General features: G+C 45.7%; 1 protein-coding gene across 2 annotated transcripts in view; it reads right to left on the bottom strand.

The window, feature by feature from the left end:
* Window positions 1-16,411: 16,411 nt before the first annotated feature.
* Window positions 16,412-23,663, bottom strand: part of SH2D4B (SH2 domain containing 4B) — a 92,707-nt gene continuing 85,455 nt past the window's right edge. Inside the window, exons 7-8 of one of the 2 annotated variants that reach the window (XM_049645295.1) lie at window positions 22,834-23,054; window positions 16,412-18,864 (exon numbers count right to left, since the gene is read on the bottom strand). In XM_049645295.1, the coding sequence (XP_049501252.1) occupies window positions 18,772-18,864; window positions 22,834-23,054 (314 nt within the window). In that variant the 3' untranslated portion in view covers window positions 16,412-18,771. The remainder of the gene's footprint in view (window positions 18,865-22,833; window positions 23,055-23,663) is intronic. The other variant, XM_049645296.1, reaches the window with a different exon arrangement.

Below are 23,663 nucleotides of genomic sequence, written 5' to 3'. Positions count from 1 at the left end.
TCCTAAAATTTGTATGGAACCAGAAAAGACCCCGAATAGCCAAAGCGATCTTGAAAAAGAAAACCAAAGCAGGAGGCATCACAATCCTGGACTTCAAGCTATACTACAAAGCTGTAATCATCAAGACAGTATGGTACTGGCACAAGAACAGACATTCAGATCAATGGAACAGAATAGAGAACCCAGAAATGGACCCACAAGTGTATGGCCAGCTAATCTTTGACAAAGCAGGAAAGAATATCCAATGGAATAAAGACAGTCTCTTCAGCAAGTGATGCTGGGAAAACTGGATGGCGACATGCAGAAGAATGAACCTGGACCACTTTCTTGCACCATACACAAAAATAAACTCAAAATGGATGAAAGACCTAAATTTAAGACAGGAAGCCATCAAAATCCTCAAGGAGAAAGCAGGCAAAAACCTCTTTGATCTTGGCCGCAGCAACTTCTTACTCAACATGTCTCCAGAGGCAAGGGAAACAAAAGCAAAAATGAACTACTGGGACCTCATCAAAATAAAAAGCCTCTGCACAGCAAAGGAAACAATCAGCAAAACTAAAAGGCAACCGACAGAATGGGAGAAGATATTTGCAAATGACATATCAGATAAAGGGTTAGTATCCAAAATCTATAAAGAACTTATCAAACTCAACACCCAAAGAACAAATAATCCAGTGAAGAAATGGGCAAAAGACATGAATAGACACTTCTCCAAAGAAGACATCCAGATGGCCAATCGACACATGAAAAAATGCTCAACATCACTCATCATCAGGGAAATACAAATCAAAACCACAATGAGATACCACCTCACACCTGTCAGAATGGCTAACATGAACAACTCAGGCAACAACAGATGTTGGCGAGGATGCAGAGAAAGAGGATCTCTTTTGCATTGGTGGGAATGCAAGCTGGTGCAGCTACTCTGGAGAACAGTATGGAGGTTCCTCAAAAAATTAAAAATAGATCTACCCTACGACCCAGTAATTACACTACTGGGTATTTATCCAAGGGATACAGGTGTGCTGTTTCAAAGGGACACATGCACCCCCGTGTTTCTAGCAGCACTATCAACAATAGCCAAAGTATGGAAAGAGCCCAAATGTCCACTGATGGGTGAATGGATAAAGAAGTGGTATATATATACGATGGAGTATTACTTGGCAATCAAAAAGAATGAAATCTTGTCATTTACAACTACATGGGTAGAACTGGAGGGTATTATGCTAAGTGAAATTAGTCAAAGAAAGACAAATATCGTATGACTTCACTCATATGAGGACTTTAAGAGACAAAACAGATGAACATAAGAGAAGGGAAACAAATATAAAAACAGGGAGGGGAACAAAGCATAACAGACTCACAAATATAGAGAACAAACAGAGGGTAACTAGAGGGGTGTGGGAAGGGGGATGGGCTAAATGGGTAAGGGGCATTAAGGAATCTACTCCTGAAATCATTGTTGCACTATTTGCTAACTAATTTGGATGTAAATTTAAAAAAAATAAAATTAATTCAAAAAACAGAAACCAATAACAGGGGGAAAAATAAATAAATAAATAAACAAACTATCAGCACAGCACATCTGGCCAAATTAACAAAAATTTCTTAGCATCAGCTGACTTCTAGACCATGTTTAAACATCCCACGTCTTTCACAGACATCCTTTTTATAGGCAATCTGTTCAGCTCGGGATTCAAACAGTGTCCACATATTACATTGGGTTGATCTGTCTCTTAAGTTTCTTCTCATCTACAACTTACTGCCCCGCCCCCACTTTTTTATGCCATTTCTGTTTTTGAAGAAGTCAGGTCATTTGTCCTATAGGATTTCTCTCATTCTGAATTTGGCTTACTACATCCTCATATGAGGCTTAATTAAAAAAAAAAAAAAAAAGGCAAAGAATTACCAGCACAGGTGAGAAGCAGGAGACCTGACTGGGAAATGTTCTCTAAAGGCACAGAACATCCAAAACATTAGCTTTCTTTTATTTTTTTTTTTAATTTTAATGTTTTTATTTATTTTTGAAAGAGAAAGAGACAGAGCGTGGGCAGGGGAGGGGCAGAGAGAGGGGGAGACACAGAGTCCGCAGCAGGCTCCAGGCTCTGAGCTGCCAGCACAGAGCCCGACAATGGGCTTGAACCCATGAACCACAAGATCATGACCTGAGCCAAAGTCGGATCCCTAACTGACTGAGCCACCCAGGTGCCCCTTGCTTCCTTTTTTACTTACCCTTCAAGTTGTGGTTTGGAGCGAGAGGGAAAGTAGGGTGCAACTATTTCCATCCCAAGTCCACCCACAGTTTCAGGCTTTGGGCATATGGTGAGAAAAATAGTTAATGGAAAGAAAGGACACATCATATAGGAGGGAAATGGCATTGAGGTTTGAACTTGCTCAGAGGTGAAATTAAAGCATTAGAAGAAGCTTTTCCGGTGGCCCCATCTTCCACTGGCACCTTCCCTGAGGAAGATCAAAGCCCGGCTCAACCATAGCCAGTGGCCTGCATTGCCCCCTGAGGTGAACTTCCCTCAGCAGCAATGATGGAATCTCAGCCCAAATTCTGTCCAGATCTCTGAAGAAGGCAAGAGTGCAGGAATGGCTTCCAGAATACTCTACATGATGACATATCTACATCCTCTCATGAAGGTATAGGACCACCAGTTCCATTACCCGGTGAACACGTCCTACTGCACCTGGCCCCAGAAATAAATGGAGAACAGAGAAGGAGAAACATGGTCTGACGTGTACTGAGCCAGAAGTCAATCTGTGAGAAAGTTCTCAAGCCATCATATGTGTACAATTGACAGTGGAAGCCAGAATTCTCACTGCCGATTAGCCAAAATGGAAGTGCTCTCCTTTCAAAAACATACTCAAGGATGCAGTGTATAGAGTTATAAATGTACCGTATACCTTCTCGGTGTTGATGAAAATTGAGTGAAACACAATTTTTTTCAGACTTCCTATTTGAAAAGCACAATCCTGTAGCAAGGCTATAAACAAATGAGTATGTATGTGTGTGTCTGAAGTCACGTGGTACATATACATCCCAAATGCCTTAAATTTTGATCAACTTTGTTAGAAGAAACAGGAGATTATCCTTTTAATTCTTTGCGTGGAAAATGACAGTTCTTGGGCAAGATGATCAAAGAATATGAAGCCAAGAAAAAGGTAGGAAGGTGTAAGTACTCTAGACGAGTGGTAGGCACTTGTTTAGCAAACATTATTCCACCTTGAATTTGAAGATGTTTGTGGTGTTTGGCAACTTATTCAAATTTGTGTTTTGTTGGGATTTCTTTTCACATCTTAAATATTCACTTTTGTACCAGAAAAAAAAAAAAGGCAGGAAAAAAAAAAAAAGGAAAGCTATAAAATAAATGAATTAAGGAGTGATAATTAGCTTTGCACAGTTTCATTTAACAAAAAAATCCTTTAAATAGACAATGTGTTCTCCCAGGGCATTTTAATTACGACTTCATAGACTGTTACAGCTTGAAAAGACCTTCATCCTTAGTCCTGCACCTTAGTCCTCAGACAGCTGGGGAAACTAAGGTGGAGAAAAGAACCAGGAACCAAAATCGCACTGTGAGGTCGCGGCAGAGGTAGAGTTAGAACCCAGGCCCCTTGCCCTTGACCACAAGCTCCCGCCTCCATGTGCTTGCTGGCTTGCAACTTGCAGAGAAGTGTGCAGGCTCTTCCGGGGGGGTTTGTAGCATGGCTTACTCGGAAACACACACACTGACAAAGCCCCCTGCATTTCTGCGCCACAGCACTGCGGGATCATGGGCCCCAGTCCAAGAAAGCAGACGGCAAGTCTTTTTCACCTAGGCATGGTCTCCCCTACACTCACCATGTTGGGGGGTCTGCAGCTAGAGAGGTCAGCAGATGCAGCAGGTGCCCCTGCTGGACAAACAGAGTATCACAGTCCTGCCCGCCCTCCCTATTACTGCCCGCCCATCCCCAGCAGTTGGAAACCTATACATAAGCCATGGGGCCAAAGTGAAACAACCGTCCACATAGAGGGGAAATGAAATATTCCATGAGACATTGTTCATGTTCATGTTCAATTGAAACTATGGCCATCAGAATTCCATCCACGAGATCCTGAAAGGATGAAACCCAGGTAGCCTAGTCCAGAGCAGTGCCTTGAAATTTAATGTGAGCGTGGGGCACCTGGGTGGCTCAGTCGGTTAAGCATCCGTCTTTGGCTCAGGTGGTGATCTGGTGGCTCGTGGGTTTGAGCTCCACGTCGGGCTCTGTGCTGACAGCTCAGAGCCTGGAGCCTGCTTCAGATTCTGTGTCTCCTCCTCTCTCTGCCCCTCCCCCACTCATGCTCTGTCTCTCTGTCTCATTAAACATTAAAAGAGCTTTTTTAAGAAATTTAAGGTGAACAGATTTGTTCACCTGGGGATCTTGTGGAAATGCAAATTTTGATTAGCTGGGCTCCAGGTGGAGCCTGGGACCCTGCATCACTAAACAAGGTCACCAGCGATACGATTGCTGGCTCAAGGACCACACTCTGAGTAGCAAGATTGTAGACGAAAGTGCATAAACTTTGGAGTCAGATGGAATGGTCTGAACCCCAATTTTCCCACTTACCAGCTGTGTGATCTCAGACAAACGACTTAACCGTCTTGAACCTTGAAGTCCCTGTCTGTAAAATGGGCGTGTCCATACCTTCCTCACCGCATTTTGCCTGGATTGTGTGGATACCATATATAAGTACCCAGGATGGTCTCCAGTGTGTAATGGGCGTGCAGTGAAAGGTGAGTATTACCAGCACCACTATGCGAATTTTCTCCCAATAGGCTCATGTCCTCAGCAGCTCACTGCTCGTGGATGCTAGTAAAAGGCTTTGATTTACACAAACATGGAAATCATAGCATCTCACACTTATGGACGTCAGAGTCATTTATTAGCCCCCTCATTGCCAAGGCGAGATCCACCTATAACTGTGAACCCCGAGGCTTTTGTTCAGTTAGAGCTGAATTCTTAACAGGGGTCTTAGGCGTCCCTGATGAATGTACATCTTCTCTCACATCCAAACTGGAAAGACACAGAAGAAATAAGATTGATGCCTCATCGCCACACTGGAAGTGAGCCGTATTTCACCTGTGCTCCAGGCAGACACTGAAACGTGACCTGCAAATAAAATCTTCAGTGAGCCCAGAGGGAAAGACTCAATGCTATGGAGCTAGAAGGTCTGGGTTCATATACCAGCATCAATGTTTTGTCATTGGGTCACCTCAAACAACCTTTAAGTCACATGAGCCTCAGTTTTCTTACCTGTAAGGAGTTGACAAACAGAACGCATAAGTTAGAGAATGGGAACTGCTTTGAAAAGGACCATCCCCACTGCCTTGGCTCCTCTTGTGTCAGAGGGGTTGGAATTCCAGAAAAACCAGGACGCTTTCTTCGTGGTTAGTTCTGGGTCCCAGGTTCCAGGAAGTTAGAGGCAGGAGATGTTACAGAAACGTTCATTTGAAAATAAAATATACTACAATTTATCATATGGCCAAAGGGTTTCAGTCACTGAGCATCGAAGGCCCATCTCCCCATCTGGGTTACATCTGGAAGAAAAAGCAACAGAAACATAGGCCCATCTCCATCGCAGAACCCATGAGATCCTTCTGCTCTGGCCTCTCCAGCTCATCCCTGACTCTGTGTCCAATAAATGTCAAACTTCCTTAGCTCCTGGTGCCCCTTCCACCTCCGTGGCTTTTCACATGCCCCTTCCCCTTGCCCTTTCCCTCCATCCTCCCCAGACTTTTGACCCAAGGCCAGTCAGGCCTCTTGGCTACAACAGAATCTGCCTCCAGGTGACTTCAGCACTAAAGTAGCCTGCCAGAGGAGCTCCCAGCATCACTGAGAAGCCTAGGCAGGTGGTTGGGAATGATGGAAAATCACAGTCAGAACCGCGGCCAAGACCGCAGTGCAAAACAGTTCAGGGCCGACCCCTCCACTGCCAAGCACCAGAAGCCATAGGTGTGGGCCTCACCATCACCACCTGCAGTGGGCTGACTGCCCCCACACTGCCACCATCACCAGTCCAATAAGAAATGTGACTCAGCAGCTGCAATGCCAAGTTCAGACCGATCTGTCCAAATGGGCAAGTCTGGGGGACTTTGCCCTTCTTATAAAGAGGGGCACAGAATGGGAAAATTGGGCTTTTCAACTTCCGTGGTGGGCCACACAGCCTGCATTCCAGCCAGATTCACTCAGGTAAAGGGCTCAGATGCCAGGCAGCCAGAAACAGAATAGACAAGGCGACTCTACACGAGCATCCCTGTGGTGCCAAAACTCCCAGACACGCTTTTCTGTGTGTGTCACACGCACGCATTCACTCACCCACAGTCCCTGACCTGTGTTCCCAGCACCCCTTAAGCTTAATCATATGGTTCTGTATTTTTCTGACTAGGTTGCTGTGACTTAGGATACACTCCCCCCAAAGCAGACCTTCAGAAGAGGAATCACAGAGCAGGGATTTATGAAGGCAATTCCTGGGGGAAGATCGGTGTGGGGAGAAGGGAGGACAGGACAGGAAGCGGAGGAAGCTGAGCCAGGAGGAGATCTCAGACGGAAGTGAAGCAGAGGGTGGCTTCGGGCTGACCCCTCGGGAATTCACGAGGGCCATCTGCACCTCAGAAGTGTCCCACCCCCAGACAAGGGACTGGGCTCCCACACTTCATGCCCAACAGGCATTGATTAGTGGCAGCCAGGGTGGGAGAGGGAAATTAATGTAAACCCCAAGGCACATCCTTGCAAAGTGGCTCCAGTCACCCTAGTAGAGTCCTTCGAGAAGAGCAGCAGACACAAGCTATTAAAAACATGATGTTGACAGCAGCGATGGTAAAGTGGGGTCCAAGGAGGTGGGAGAGAGCTCTGCCACTCTCCGCTCCAAGGGGCCCACTGGACTGGGAGCCCCCTTGAAAGCACTGCCTGTGGCTGATTTGTCCCTACGTTCCCAGCACCCCACATAGGGCAGGAGCTTAGCAGCATCCTGGAAATGTCAAAAAGTGAATAAATGCTGGCTATAATCGGCACATTTGCTGCTGGGATGCAAAATGAAGCAACAGAGATGAGCACAGACCCAACCGGAGGCAAGCAAGTGCAGGTCAGGGATTCCAATCTGGATTTACACTCCATTCTCGTGCAAGTCCTGACCACACTGTCTCTGCCAAAGGAAAAAAACTCTTGGAGTTTCCAAGGTGAAAGGACCCCTGCCATTAGAAAGGATCCAGTGTGGAGTGTGCATTTGTCTGTAGAAGGTGAACAAGCATATGGAGTTCTCAGACACAGCCAGTCTACAACTATCCATCCTCTTCGGAGGAGGATAGAAGCTGGAGCTAATGCAGATGGCTTCCAGAAGTCACATAAAATACCCAAACGACACAGGCGATTTGCTACAGCAGGTCACTTCTCTTCACCTGCTAGCAAGTGGAAGGCAGGACTGGACAGGCTCATAAGCCCCTGACAGATGTGCTTTCACGGGAGAGCCCCCCAAGGAATTCATCCAGGCTGACTCTGGAAGGAGGGCTATTTTTAATCCTATGCCTTTGAATTGGCAACCTCAGAGAAAGAGCAGAGCCTGGAGGCAATCTCTCTCTCCCATTTTAGGCTGAAGAAGCAGCAGGGAGCGATTTAGCAAAGGCTTTGATCTGGGAGGCTAGAGAGAGCTGGGTCCTCCTAGTCTGAGGCATAGGTGTGGCAGAACACCAAGAGAGGGGACCAACAAGTAAGGCCCTCCTTAGGGACACCATGGCCCAAGTCTTGTCATCAGGAAGTCAATGCTTTTTAACATCGCCATTGGCTTCTAGAGTTAAGGGCCACTGTGATGGTTATTTTTATGTCATCTGGCTGAGCCACAGTGCCAGATATGTCACCAAAGACTACTCTGGATCTTTCTGTGAGGGTGTTTTTGGATGAGATTAATATTTAAATGAGTGGACTTTGAATAAAGCAGATTGCTTTCTGTATTGAGGGTGGGCCTCATCCAATCAGTTGAAGGCCTAAATAGAACAAAAGACTGACCTCCCCTGAGCAAGCGGAAAATCTGCAGTAGTCTTTGGACTGAACTGTAACTTCAGGTTCATTTCTCCAAAGACAAACCCTGCAGATAGATATACATCCGTGTGTGTGTGTGTGTGTGTGTGTGTGTGTGTGTGTGTGTGTGTATTTGTCTTGGGACTGTCTTATTTGTGGCCCTAACTTGTCAATAAAAGTGATGTTTCTATTTAAATATATATATATGAATGTACCTAGAAGGATAGTCCCAGGAGGTTGCACAGTCTCCACACATCTGGATAGAGAGAGCTCAGAAAGCAGACAGATCTTTTCCTGTGTGCCTTTCACAGAGGGTGGACCTACTGGGGCTTTGAAGCCAGACCAGGACTATCAGTAGTGGCAGTGTGAATGTCATGGCTGGGAACAAGATGGGAACGTCCACCAACACCCAGCAGGAAAGCAGGACAGACCCCAACATCACATAGGGCTACATCCAGTGGACATTGACTCGGAAGGAACAGTTCCTGAAAGGAAGACCCCGAGCCAGCCCCATCCCACCCAGGAGTAGTCACAAACCCCCCACCCCAGTGCTTTAAATCCACACAGGGAAGAAGACAGGATTGTGAATTGACTGAGTTTAACCTGAAATAACCAAGTTTATTTCAGCAGAATGAGAATTTGACATAAATTAGTTTTAATTACAGAAAAGTAAAGGTTCATTTCTTGCACAGTTACCTGAAGTTATGAAGGTTATAAATGTCATCATCCCCACAAATGCAGTATGTCCACACTATCCTGTGCCCCACAGAGGGCAAATTTAGCCTCTGACACACAGAGTCCCCCATGTCCTTCAAATATATTGATACAGAGACCCCAGCTCAGACCAACAGTGTCCACATAACTAGGGCAGGCATTGCTTGCTCATTTGTTTGTTTTAAAGATCCCTGGATTATTCTCATGTACCACTGGAAACTACTTTAGATCTTCCTGTTCATGCCCGGTATGTGATCCTGTGTCTAGACAATTTACTGGCTGGACAGACAGAAGCAGACAATTGCGGATCTTTCCCCTCATTGCTAGTGTGTTTTCTGTCCTGTTGTGGCCAAATTTCAAATATGGCCATATCAGACTCAGCCAGAAGTCTCAACTAGAGTTGAATTTCACTTCTTCCTCCTAATTTGTTAGAAATCACACTAGTGGTTCATCCCATGCTCAGATGAACCAGTGAGGAAATGACAACAGCCATTTTGAATGGCCACCCCCTCATCCTGCCAACACTGTAGAACTACTGCGTGGAGACCCTGGACAGAGCTTCCTGAGGGGCGGGACCCAGGCTTCATGTTCCTCCAGCAGCCCTCCACCTCCAGGGGGGCTTGAGGGACCTGCGCGGGAGCCCTGAGCCTCCAGAGATGCTCAGAGTGTACTGACTCCAGTTGTGTGTTTCTCTGATGACCCTCACAAATCTCCCATGGTTACTTTGTCTTTGGAGACCCACAAAAGGATCAAACGGTCACAGTCAGGACCGAAATATCCCAAGAATGGGTTCCTTGCTAAACATGAAACTAAATAGAAAATCCATCAAAATGGGCACATCAGAGTATAGAGGATGAGGCAGTCTGCCATCCTGGGGTCCAGTGACCACTGCCATGCTGTCTGTCTCCTCAGGTAAGGAGGGAAAGGTGAGCGTCACCTGGTGGTGGTGGCAGGCACCGAAACACTAGAGCCAAGTTGAAAAGCTGGAAGTTAGGTAATGGTGTCTGCCTTCAAAGCAAGATGAAGAGGCCCATTCACAGACTTTCCGAGGGGGACTGGAAAGGTGACAGGGGTGGATGGAAAGGAAAGCAGGCAGGGATATACCTCTGGATGTGTGAGAGGACTCAGGGTTGGCAAAGAATGCTGGGACACCATCAGACTAACTTTGCCCCCCAGATATACCTTTGGCCCCCTCTACCTTGTAGACTGACCTGGGTAGATTTCACCCAGAGTTTGAGACCTTCTGGCTTTAGGCGGTCCAGCCACTGGGGCATGCTGCAGAGATTAGAAGGAAGGAGGAGGGTGAGGTCAGGGTATTTATTTATTGCCCCAGGGACCTGCCTGCAAGGTCACCTGAGGCCAGCTCTGTCTCTGGTCACCTGCATGTGGATCTCTTTCCTCATATGGCACCTGCTTCCTCCCCTGTCATTGGGGGTGAGCTAGGGAGGGAGACAGCTGGGAAGCTACTAAGCCATAGGTCACTGCACTTTCCAGTTGGCTCTCCTACACCCCCACCTTTGGGAATGAAGCCTCATCAGATGGCCCTGTATTGGGCTCCCTCTTCTTTCCTATTAAGGGATCTGACTAATATAGACACCAACAGCCCCTAGATCTGCTTCTGGCCACTCTCAGATGTCTGTGGCAAAAGACAGAATACATATTCAATGGTATTGAAAAATGATTCTATCTGAAGAAGTAACAGGGACACAAGAAAAAACTTGTAAGAGCCCATGAAATGTATCTCTAACTTTTTCTCCTTTTTTGAGCCACCATCGTACTTTTCAGTACAATTGGCTAAAAAATTAGTGCTCAGGGCTTTTTAAATTGCTGGGAGAAATGGTACCTCCCTTAAACCAATAATTGAATTGCTTAATTGAGAACATAAATCTCTATTGTGAATACTGACAGTTTCTCTTTTTTTTTTTTTTTTTTTTTTCAACGTTTTTTATTTATTTTTGGGACAGAGAGAGACAGAGCATGAACGGGGGAGGGGCAGAGAGAGAGGGAGACACAGAATCAGAAACAGGCTCCAGGCTCCGAGCCATCAGCCCAGAGCCCGACGCGGGGCTCGAACTCACGGACCGCGAGATCGTGACCTGGCTGAAGTCGGACGCTTAACCGACTGCGCCACCCAGGCGCCCCTGACAGTTTCTCTTTAAGGGCCATGTGTGGTACACCTATCAGCCCGGGCTCTATTGTTTTATAGATGTGTCAGGTAAGTGCTTTTAACACAAAGTATTCCTTCCTTGGTATGCACTAAGTAATAAAAGTTAAGTTGTTCCTAAAATGATTTTGTGTTTCTGTTTCAACTATGAGTTAGCGTCTGCTTTTTAAGGTTAAGAACGTGTCTAATGCAGAGCATCATTAATTAGTTTCCTGATGGCCCATTTGTTCAGGGATTCCATGCCTCTTGAACAAATTGCTAAGCTGTTAATGGAAAACGATGTTTTGTTAGGCAGACTTGGGGAGGTGTCAGATTTGTTCCTAAAACACTGTGCTAGAGTCAGACTTTGGGCTACTAGCTCACAGATGTTTTTTATGGATGTAGTTATTTATTAGAATACTAATTTTTGTGTTTCATTGTAATATTTTGGCTGTTCTGTTTGTTTTATCGGCTTATATGTGTGTCATACTTTTCATAAATCCTTAGAAACCAGAAATGAGGGGGGAGGTTTGATTATCCCAAAGAAATGTCTATAGTTCTGTTCAACAACAAACAACCAGTAGAAACATGATGCTGCAAAGAATACCCAGGCCACATATAAGGGGGTGGGTTCCCTCCTCTCATCGAATTGCCTGGCAGCTGCCCAGGGCAGAAAGAACCATCAGAAAATGGTGAAATGAAAGGCAATAATGCCAGCCAGTCAGAAAAAAACAAATGGAAAACCCACCAAAAATCCATGAAGATGTGAGAATAAAAGAGAAATTGCCCAGAGACGTTCCAGCAGAGGACATAAAAGGTAGTCAGCAATACTGATTAAAGCAATATTGATTAAAGGATTCAGGAAAAGACGTATAAGGAACAAACCAAGTATGGAAGGTTATGCTGAATTTTTGGTCAACACCCAAGGTATATGCACAAATTGTTGTTGCCCCATAGGCTTGCAGAAGTGTCCAAGGCACCTGGCCAATGGCTGAGAATCTGGGCAGAATGTGTCCCCAGTGATGAATTTGGTCATGCAAATGTTTAGTTGGTATGATAAGGGAGGAGTAGAGAATAGTATCCTAGAGAGCGGCCCTCAGGCCTTCGTTCACACACACACACACACACACACACACACACACAGCCCATGTTTGGGTCTGAATGACCCCTTTGGATCATATTTAAGGCTTTTGACCCTCAAACACACATGCACAGACACTTATGCACCTTCATGCCTCCGAATCTTTGCTTATGACACTTGTTTCCTCTTCCTGGCAGCCTCTTCTCCTTCTCCTTCTCCTTCTCTTCTCCTTCTCCTTCTCCTTCTCCTCCTCCTCCTCCCCCTCCCCCTCCCCCTCCCCCTCCTCCTTCTCCTCTCCTCTTTTTATTTGAGAGAAAGAGCACATGCATGAACACGCACACATGATTGAGGAGGGGCAAAGAGAGAGAAAGAATCTTAAGTAGGCTCCACACCCATTGCAGGGCTCGATCTCACAACTATAGTGAAATCATGACCTGAGCCAAAATCAAGAGTCAGACGCTTAACCAACTGAGCCACCCAGGTGCCCCCTGGCAGCCTCTTCTATTCTTCTGCCATTTAAATTTAGGTTTATATTGATAGCCCCAAAGAATTACTCTTCCCACTATCCTCCGCTGTCTCCTCCTGTCTGCAGAAGAGGTGAGGGGGGAGTAGGATAGGTGTCCATGGAGGGTAGAAGCCCCTTAGCAAATGGGTTAAGGGTCCACCGTAAACAAGCTCCGCTGCCCCCCCCCATTCTACAGGACGCAGGTGTTCCTGAGGCCTCCTCCTTCAGCCTCCCTTGAGGGGGTCCCTCTGAACACTGGGCCTCTGACATTGGGTGCCCCCAGGATAAGAAATTTCCCTTCAGAAGAGCAGCCGGCGCACCATTTTTGAGTCTGCCTCTGGCTCTGCAAAGACCGCTTTACACAGTCTTCTGGGGGATGAGCTCGTAGCCCAGCCAGTCCAGAAGCTCATTCTCTGAGACGAGGGTGTAAGTGCACACACTGCGACTCATGACACGGACTTGCACAGCTGCTCTTAGCGTGGTCAAGGGGGAGAAGACATTCAGCTCTTATTAAGTGCTTCTCATGGACCCCATGCTTCACAGATATCATCGTTTTAAAGCCCACCAGCTAAAGCCCACCTAGAGCATACGTGTAACCCAAGTTAGGTTTATTAGCTTATTGCGACAAGAAAGAGCATAGACCAGAGGAACCATGAATTTCTCGTAAGGCGGGAGTTAGGCAAGGTTTCTTATTGAGATTGGGAACGGCTTGGGCAGGGATTGGTCAGAATCTGTAAACCAGGGAGTTTTCCTAGCGGGATGATTTTCACAATGGCCAAAAGGCAGAAGCAGCCCAAATGTCCACGGATGGATCAATGAATAAGCACAACGTGATACATACATACAAGGGGATACTACTCAGCCTTCAAAAGGAAGACAATACTTACACATGCTACAACACGGACGAACCTTGGAGAAATCATGCCAAGTGACAAAAAGCCAAATACAGAATGATTCCACTTATATAAGCTACCTAGAGTTATCCAATTAAAACAGACTGATTCCCAGGGGCCAGAGGGAGAGGAGAATGGGGAGTTATTGTTTAATGGGTACCGAGCATCAGTTTTACAAGATGAAGTGTTCCGTGCACGGGCAGGGTGCCGAGTGCATTCAAATGGTAAATTTTATGTTACGTATATTTTACCATAATAAAAAAAAGTCACGCAGAGTGACCGCTAGATCAGCGCATCCGACGTCCTGTGAGAACACACGAGTCTGCACAAACAAGCTAAAAGAGTTTGGGCTCAGGCAGTTCTCTGGCCTGCTGTGGCTGAGTTCAGTCTACATTTGGCAAGTCACAGAACAGCTTGGCCAAGATGCGATTTCTGTTTTAATTCTCAGTTCGCCCATCCCACCCTAGCTATTAGATGGGCTGTCTCTGACCTTTTCAGTCTCGTTGGTTGGTTGGTTCGTTCCTCTCAACAACTGAAAATAGTGGGTTCGAGATTCCAAACCAAGGCAGCCATCATTTAGCTCAGCCTGTGATTTTCGACTCTAGGGCTCCTGTCAAGGGTAAAGCAAGGCTTTGAGATCTGCATAGTCCGTTTGTCCCGAATCTATAACACACACAACCCAACAACATCCACTGTTTCACGCATGATAAAACACACCAGTAAATATGACATTGTCAGACCTCGGTGACCGCACAGACAGGAGGGCAAAACAGACATAGGCACAGTTAAGTGTAAGAAAGGATGATAAATTTAGAGGCAAATGATTCAATGTCCACGTGAAGCATCTATATAACTGTGATAGTTACTGGCTTACATTTGGTTAAAACCCTTTGTCAAAGAAATGAGCCTCCTTTCTGGTTACCAGAGAGGGGGTGAGATGTATTGTATTTCAAATAGGAACGCTGTCGGAAAATGTAACACATTTTGTTCAGGGTATAAATATAGTGTGAGAATCGCTCCTAAGAGTAGATTTAGATAAAGCAGACCAAAAGAGCAAAATAATTCGTGACATATGCACGTAATTTAAAGCCAGGGTCAGCAAGCATTCTCTGTAAAGGGCCAGACGGTAACTATTTCAGGCTTTCCAGGCCCTACACAGCCAAAGACGCGATGTCAACAAATGAGCGTGGCTCTCTTCCAATAAAACTTTCTTTATGAGTGCTGAAATTTGAATGTAATAAAATTTTCACAGGTCATAAAATGTTATTCTTCTTTTTAACTTTTTTTCCAACCACTTGAAAATGTACAAACCACTCTTGGCTCTTACTTAGGCTGTAGAAACATAGGGCTTCAGGCCAAATTTGGGCTGTAGCAATGGTTTGCAAAGCCCTGCTTTCAAAGCCCTGGTTTCTCAAAGTGTGGCAGACAGTTCAGCAACATCAGCAGCACCCAAGGGCTCATTAGAAATACAGAACCTCAAGCCCCACCCCAGATGCACGCAAGGAGAATCTGCATTTTAAGAATATCCCTTTGTGTCTGATTTGCACACCCGAGTTTGAGAAGCACTGGTTTAAGGTCTACGCGGACTCTGAAGCCAGATTGGCAAATCCCAGCTCTAAAATATGAATTCCCAGAAAGGTAACGCTGGGGAGGTCCTAAACTTCTCTGTGCTTCAGTTTCCCCATGCACAAGGTGGAGATGATAGTATTGTCTGCCTCAGCATGATTGTGAGTACACACACACACACACAGCTGAAACAGAATTTGTCATTACTATTACAAAATCTCATATCATGTGACAGTTGATGCTTGAACCACATGGGTTTGAACTACAAGGGTACACTTACACGTGGTTTTTTTTCCCCAATAAATACAGTGCTCTAAATGTATTTTCTCTTCAGTATGATTTTCTTCTTTTTCTATTTTTTTTATTATTATCTTTTTTATTTTAGAGATGGAGGGGGAGCATGAGCATGGGAAAGGGCCAAAGGGAGAGGGAGAGAGAGACAGAGAGAGAGAGAGAGAGAACCTCAAGCAGGTTCCATGCTCAGCACAGAGCCCAACATAGGACTCAATCCCACGACCCTAGGATCATGACCTGAGCCAAAATCAAGAGTCAGACACTCAACCAACTGAACCATCCAGGTGCCCCCAGTATGATTTTCTTAATAACATTTTCTTTTCTCTAGGTTCTTTATTGTAAAAAATACAGTATATGATACATATAAAAAGTAGGTGTTTCATTGGCCGTTTATGTTATTGGTAAGGCTTCTGTCAACAATAGGCTATTAGTAGTTAAGTCTGAGGTTACTCAAAAGCTATATGTGGATTTTTGAGCGTGTGGGAGGCCGGTACCCCTCACCCCCAAATTATTCAAGGGTCGACTACATTTTCACAGGCCACCATCTGAGACAGTCACCGTTTACCCCATTTCACAGAGGAAACTATGGCCCAGAGAATTGGGAACACTTGTCTAGGGTCACCGAACAGAGGTCTTTCTGGCTCCAGATTTGGTCCTCAGGCTAAGGAAGGGTTCAAGGGTATAAAAAAGGGCCGCACTCCCCAGGCACCCAGGTCTTCATGTCCAGGGCTCCATTCCCACTCCCAGAAGCCACCTGCAGCCTATGCTCCCCAGACCCCTGCACCCCAGGTGTCCAGCTCCCCAGCTCAGCCACGTAGGGCTCTCCCTGACCGGGACCCCAAGTCACCCTTCCATTCGTCGACGTTTATCTTCCGATAAGTTGCCTAGCGTTTTTTACAACTTCTCTTTCTAGTTCCAGACTGTAAATTTTCTCTCTGCGGAATCTTGTAGCTGACTGACTGTTTTTCATTATATTTGCAGGGCTCGGGGAGGGAAAAAAAAAAAAAAAAAGCCAATCCCTTTATTTGAGAATCCTGACATTTATTAGCATAATAAAACTCTCAAGATGAAATTGCAGTTTTCCAGACAGTAATTTCATTTGCAGGACAACTTACGAGGAATTTATTTTAAGGCCAGGTAAAACCTAAAATATATGAGATGTGCAGAAAGTGCAGGCCCCAAACAGAATGAAATAAATGTGTTAGGCATGGAAAACCCAGCTGTTGTCTCTCACATATTAATTAGGAGCGACAGAAACAACAGCTCAGGGGTTCAGGTTCTCAACCCTTGGTCTGCTTTCAGAGCTGCTGCTAGTTCTTGGAATAAGAAGCTTCCTCTAACACCTTGAAAATCAACACCATGTTCCCCTGACACATCGCTGCTGAGCCCAGAATAATTGTTGCTGTTAGTGGGGTTGTTATTAGCAATGCCTTCCATTTAGATGAAGCTTTCCTACTGCTCATGTAACTGACCCTCCAAAAAAACCAGTGACAGCCACACAAAAAGCTCTCTTCTCAGTATACTGAGAAGCTTTCATGGGGTTAACTGACTTGAACAAAGTCACATAGTTTGTAAGTAGCATGGCCAAAACTAAAATTCAGCTCGTCTGAGGCCACTCGACGTCTAATAGAAGAAAATCGAACCATAATCGGTAATAGTTTTAAAGCACTTCCGTATTCAGGAAGCCGGCTTCCTGCCTTCTCTTGGTTTTATTCATTCAGGGGCCCTGTGAGATAGCAGAAGGGCGCCAGGTTGCAAAGCTGACATTATCGAACACATCTGTACGATGGGGCCTTCCCTGGCTTTCCCTAAGAGGCAGAGCCTGCGGCAAATGCCTCTGTGGTGTCATTCAGCTCAAGAGTGCCATCCTGGGGGGGAGCAGGAGAGCGAGGCGGGGAAGGAGGGGGGCCACACAGCAGGGGGTGGGCCTCATCCGGCCGCTCCTTGGTTCCATCGGGACTAGTTGCTCAGTCTTGCAGGACTGTTTTCCCAGAGGTCATAGGAAGAGCTGCCGGTCCAAACAGCCCCCCCGGAGGAGGAAGACAGAAGAACTAATCCTCAAGCTGCTGTCTCCCATTGATGCAAGCTTCACCACATGGGGAGTTAACTGCCCTGCTCCTGCTGGTTTTCTGGTGTCTTCTGCGTCTGCAGCCATAGGGGATGAGAGGCCCAGAGCCCCACGTGGGGCCAGGTGGCGTTGGCTCATCTCAAATGAAGCTGATGGGCCCAGTGGCGAAAAACAGAGTCCACGCAGAACTGATTGCAGTGATGGTGACCAGGGCATAATAAGCAGCCAAGGATGTGAAGAGTAGAAGAGGCAAGAGAGGAAATGGAGTGTAAGAGATAACGTGACGGAAGAGACGCATGATGTGAGAGGTGACGTAAGATATGTGTGACATGACCATCAAGTAATGTATGCCCGTCCACCGACAAGGCACAAAGTCATCCATCCTCCCACTCCCGCCAAATACGGGGCTTCTAGCATTACAATACTAGTAAGGTCCAGGGTGGGGAGTTGAACGCAAGTCTGCTTGATGCCACTATAATATTCCCATCACAACATGCTTTCTCTACGCATATGTCCATAAACGTGAAGGCAGAGTGTGGGCAAAGACACTGCCCCTGAGAGTTATTCAGGGGTCACTAGAAGAATCCTGTCGATATGAAAAACATAGCCAAGTAAGTGAACACAAGGATCAATGTCCAAAGGACCATAAAGGCAGAAGTAATCATTTGAATAACCTGCATAAAGAGGGGTAAATCCTAGAGAGCAAAGGCTTTTTTGGATTTATAATTCACCCCAGGTTTTGGGCACATTTATTGGGAGTGCATGAAACCACTGCCTCAATATTGTAAAACCAGGGTCAAGATAAGCTTCCAAGACCAAGCAGGGGTGGTAAATAAGGAAGGCAGGGCAGTATCCGTCACCTATTCTGGAAGCTGGGTCTCAGAAGCCTTGGGTAATTCCAACGATAAAATCAATGAGGGCAATAACATACACCATTAAAGATGCAGCGTCTATATTTTCCATATAAATTCTTTGCAACGTTTCTTCCATCCTCTCCATGACTTTATAAACAGAACAGGTAGGAAATAACTTACTAGAAATGACTGCTGATTAGTGCTGGAAAACTTTCAGAAGAACTGCATTCATTCAAACAAATATTTATTGAATGTCTACCATATGTTAAAATCAGAGTTCGGCACTGGAATTATTTTCGATTATTAAAACATGGTCTGTGTGCTCTAGGAGCTCGATTTAGGGCAGATAGGCTTCTCTTCTGAAGTCATAACTAAACTCTTCATGAAAGAGTTGCAGCAGCTATTTGCAATTTCTGTCCTGGGCATCGGGACAGGGACCGATAGCACATATGCCATATATTTCATATCCCTTGAGGCATACTAATCTACTTAATCCACTGGATGGTGGTGGATATTCCAGAAGGCCATAAGGAAGGATTTGAGCTGGGAAATTCTTAAGTTGAGTTCAAAAACTGGATGCCCAAAGAAGTCCAATTGGTAAGGGGGAAAAAAATCATTCAAACAACAGATGGTAGTCTGGCGGGCTGTCCCTCTGTCCACAGGGTTCCTGCAGCAGCTCTCCCCCTGAAACAGTGATAATTTCCTCCTAAAAGGGAAAACAAAAAGGAAAGAGCACTTATAATCAAGCAAGGGAAATAAACATCCGCCAGAGAGAGACCAGTTCAAGATAGAAAGTCTATGAATATGTATCTGCCTTCTTCTCACTCAAATTTATAGAAATGACAGGGAAAAAAATCTGCTTTTAAAAAGAAGTAAATCCATATTGGGAAAATGGAAAGAAATCCAACACGGGAAAATAAGAAGGAAGGCCATCCACAAAGCTAAATGTTAAAGAGTACTGAAAAACCAAAAGACCTACAGGATGAGATTGTCAGAGGAGATAACGTAGGGCAGGGGCTGGGGAACCCCAGACAGCAAAGGTCTTTGCCTTGGGCAGATCAGAAGTGAGGAGAGACCACCAAAGCTCCTACACTCCCATGCCCAAAAGATGAGCTAGCTACTCACTATCAACTCCAACCCTTACAGCACGGAGAGAACACATTTGGGAAATAGGGACTACATCCATTTATGGATAAACAGGAAATTTCAAGTTCAGACACCACCTCATAGCTCAAAATCTATAAATATTTAAGGAAAAATCACACCTATAAAAGAAAGATGCCAAACTCAACAACAGAATGGACACTGAAGAGAAGGTCAAGTTTATAAAACAAACGGAAGGAGCTTTTAAGGGATGGGTATTAATCTCCTCAGGAGAACATAAGAACATAAATCATCCATGAAATAAGAATGGGCTATATTTTTTTCAAAATTAAAGAACCTGGAAATGAAAAGAATGCCCATTTAAATAAAAATTTCCATAGAAGACCTAAGGGGCAGGATGGACATACTAAAGAGCGATTCTGTTGCTGGAAGAATTGACACATCAGTAAGAAAGGAGATGTCTAAGTAGAAAATGGACAGAAGACAGGAACAGACAATCCCCAGCAGAAATCCAAGTGGCCAGTAAACATATGAAAAGATCCTCTGTGCCAGCAGGAATCAGAGAAATGCAAGCTAATCAACAAGGAGATACAGCATCTGCCCATCTAATGGGAAAAAATTAAAATGACTGATAATCCCCAGGGCTGGCAGCAGTGTGGGGAAACAGCCTCATCTCGCTTTGGCAGAAGCATGAATTGGCGCTATGTTTTTGGAGGGCAATCTGGCAGATCTTTTCAAATTAAAATGTGCATACTCTTCTATCCAGCAATCCCAGTACGAGGGATCCATCCAGAGAAATCCTTGCACATGCGCCCTAAGTGACATAGACACAGACAAGCAAATCTCTGCAGCCCCATTTGTGATTGTGGGAGCCTGGAAGCTGACTAAGTGGCCATTGCGGAACACCATGGGGCACGTACAAGGATGTGGTGCGTGGACTGAATAGAAACGTTTCAGTAATAGCCAACGTCCTGATCACTTACAAATGTCAGGTATACTGTTTCGGCAATTTACACAGTGCTCTCTCAGTGAAACCTGCCAGTGACCCTAAGGAGGCGAGTGCTATTTTGAAACCCATTTTACTGAGGAGGAAACTAAAGCATCAAATCATCAGTAGTTGCCCTCAATCACACACAGTAATGAAGTTGGGATTTAAAACTTAGCAGCCTGCTTCCAGGGACCATGCTTTCAAAAAATATACCGTATGATATATTGTGTTAAACAAAACAATCATATTGCTGAGCTATTAAGTAAAGAATTGTCCAGTTTATGTGAAAATTAACACAACTATGTATTTCCTTATGTACATAAATTTCTATGTTAATACCCAGGAAATACTCGGATAGATACATGGCAAACTAATAATTCAAGGTGGAGGATGAAAGTGGGGATTTTAATATTTATTTTTGAGGGACAGAGACAAAGTGTGAGTGGGAGAGGGGCAGAGAGAGAGAAGCAGAATCCGAAGCAGGCTCCAAGCTCTGAACTGTCAGCACAGAGCCCCACGTGGGGTTTAAACCCACGAACCGTGAGATCATGACCTGAGCCAAAGTCAGCCGCTTAACCGACTGAGCCACCCAGGGGAAATGGGGATATTAAATGAACAAGGCACAGGGCGCCTGGGTGGCTCAGTCAGTTAAGTGGCGGACTTCACCTTAGGTCATATCTCATGGTTTGTCAGTTTGAGCCCCGCATCAAGGTCTGTGCTGACGGTGCGGGGCCTGCTTCGGATTCTCGCTCTCTCCCTCTCTCTCTCTGCCCCTCCCCTGCTTGCGCTCTCTCTCAAAATAAATAAATAAACTTAAAAAAATCTTTAAAGAACAAGGCTTTCACCTTGTACTGTATCTGATTTTTCTTAGAATGTAATCATAAATTAGTTGTGTAATTAAAATTTTAATTTACACACGCTGGCCATCAGATTGCCACATGGGCATAGATGAGCTCTCCCTTTTGTGAAAGAAACAAAATTGGATTGGCAGTCTCCAACCCCAGATTCGGAAGAGAATAAAGACCTTCAAAGATACTGTTCAAGCCTTCCCGTGCAGGAACCATAGCATAGCACCTCCGAGAGACGGACCTTTTCCCTTTGCCTAAACACTTCCAGGGGCAAGAAGTTCATCGCTGCTCAAAGCACATTATATTTGATAGGGGAAACCAAGCAGTTGTGGTACAGAGGGAAAAGGCACAAGCTTTAGAGGCAGACAGCCTGAGGATTAACTGCTGGACCTAGTGGTACCAGCCACGAAAACTTAGGGAAGCTACCCAAGCTCCCTGGCTTTGGTTTCCTGATCTGTGAAATATGCCTCCCTCACAGAGCTGCCATGAAGATTACGTGAGACCATGATGTACAGCAACAGGCACAATGCCGGATACAGAGAAGGTGCCAACATCCACACATGCCCTCGCTCTCTCTTTCCTAGAATTGTTAGAAGACTGTTCCCAGCACAGGTAGAAATCTGCCTTCAACCTGGTGAGTCCAGTTTTCCAGCCGTACTCTCCAGCCAATGTCTAGGTATTTGTAAACGGGTGACTGTCTATGTGCTTGACTTATAAGGTCAAGTCAGGAGCTGTCCTCAGAGCCCTGGGAACATCCATGAAGAGAAAACAATACAAATCCAAGACTCCCTATTACAGCAAAACCCCAGTGAGATGGTCAAGTAACCCTGAGAACCTTTCCACAGGTGCAAAGCTCAGGGAGATGGTGAGCTCCCACCACTCTGTCCCTCGGAATCCCTCCCCCACCCTTCTGGGCCATCGAGTTCCATCTGAGGCTTCCTCCCAGCTACCAGTTACCACCGTGCCAACAGCCACATCAACACAAAAGTTGCTCCTGTCTAAATATATTGTTCGGGAGGCAACATCTTTCCCAATGAGAGGTCTACAGCAGGGGACAAATAACAAGAAAGGGTTCTGGAAAACAAGAACTTCCATACCGCTTCCCAGTTACAGAGCACTGTTATGTACACTGCCTCATCTAATGGTCACAGGATCTGAACTAAGTACTATTTACATCCATTTGCCTGGTTAGGAAACTCAGGTTCAGGGAGGGCTAAGGAACCTACCCAAGGTCATACACATACCAAGTGGTAAAGCTGTAGTTGGAACAAGAGACATGGTAACTCTACTAGAAAAGCTTCTCAAACCACGGGGCTGACAGCTAGGCTTCAGCTAACTCTACAGAGCTGCCAGAGACCTGCCTAGAACGTTCTCAAGCAGGACATCCTAGGGATGAGTTGTAGGTGAGATGCAGGCTTGGACTGAAGGTGAGTCAACCAGCTCCTAAGTGTTGACAGTAGGAAGCCCTCAGCTACTCGAGGTGAGAAGACGCTAGGGACCAGGTGCCTGTATCAGTCAGGGGGGAAGCCGGAGAGAAGAACAGAAGGTCCCAGAGCCTGTCTAGACAACTGTACTCTCTTCCACCCCAATGTCCCATGTTCCTGTGATCCTACAGACCTTCGGGGGCTGCCCGCTCCCTCTCCACCTCCTCTCTTAGAACACCTACAACCTGGCACTCCTTCAGCTCAAGTTTCTACCAGTCCCATCTCTCAACCAGCACCCCTACGAGGGATACCTTGTGGAAATCAATGAGATCAGTGAGCGTCGCATGGCGATTGGGGTCCACTCCCAGGAAGCTGTAAAAATCTCCAGAGGCATCCACAAGAAAGTGCTTGAACCCTTTCTGCAGGCGATAGGAGAGGGTATAACCCCAGATTTTCTCACTGACCCGGACCAAAAATGCTCCCTCTGTCATGTTCTCAAGGAGATCTTCTGCATCTTCTCGGCTAATAATTCCTGGTTTAAAAAAGGGGGCGAGAAAAGGCCATAGGTTCAGCAAACCTTCCCCTGCCACTCTCCTCCACTCATCCCTGCCCCTCATCCTCCTTCAAGGGTGTCAGGAAGGGAGGCTGCGGGGGGCTCAGGTACTTGCCTCATTCCACAGTGGGCTCATCTTGGCCCAGAACAAGCTGTCTGGGCAGAATTCCTACTAGGACCTGAGTTTAGCATTCTTTCCTCCAAATTATGCCACACTAACTTGGATTAACTGGGTAAGCAAAGAATTAGCAATGAGCCAGGATTATAGCATCTATCAATTACAAATAAGAGTCCTGCTTTGATAACAACACTGGAGGGACTTACGATTACTACCCCAGTTACCTTTCCTGTACCCGTGAATGAGCGCCTGAACACAGCACGTCCTCTGAAGAAGAAAGAGGGCTTCCTCCATCCACCTGCGGACACCAGGCAAACAGCTCAAAGGACAAAATTTTCTACAGTCCTTCACAATGTGCTTTCACCACAGTATGAAAGGCGGTCTGGCCCTGGCTATCTCCAGCATGGCTTTTAGGGAGCTGTGCTCATCTGGATAGAGCACAGGAAGCCATGCGTGCAGTGGGTCCGCCT

This window comes from Panthera uncia, chromosome D2, assembly GCF_023721935.1.
Source record: "Panthera uncia isolate 11264 chromosome D2, Puncia_PCG_1.0, whole genome shotgun sequence".
NCBI lineage: Eukaryota > Metazoa > Chordata > Mammalia > Carnivora > Felidae > Panthera > Panthera uncia.
This window is presented reverse-complemented; position numbering and strand designations above follow the sequence as displayed.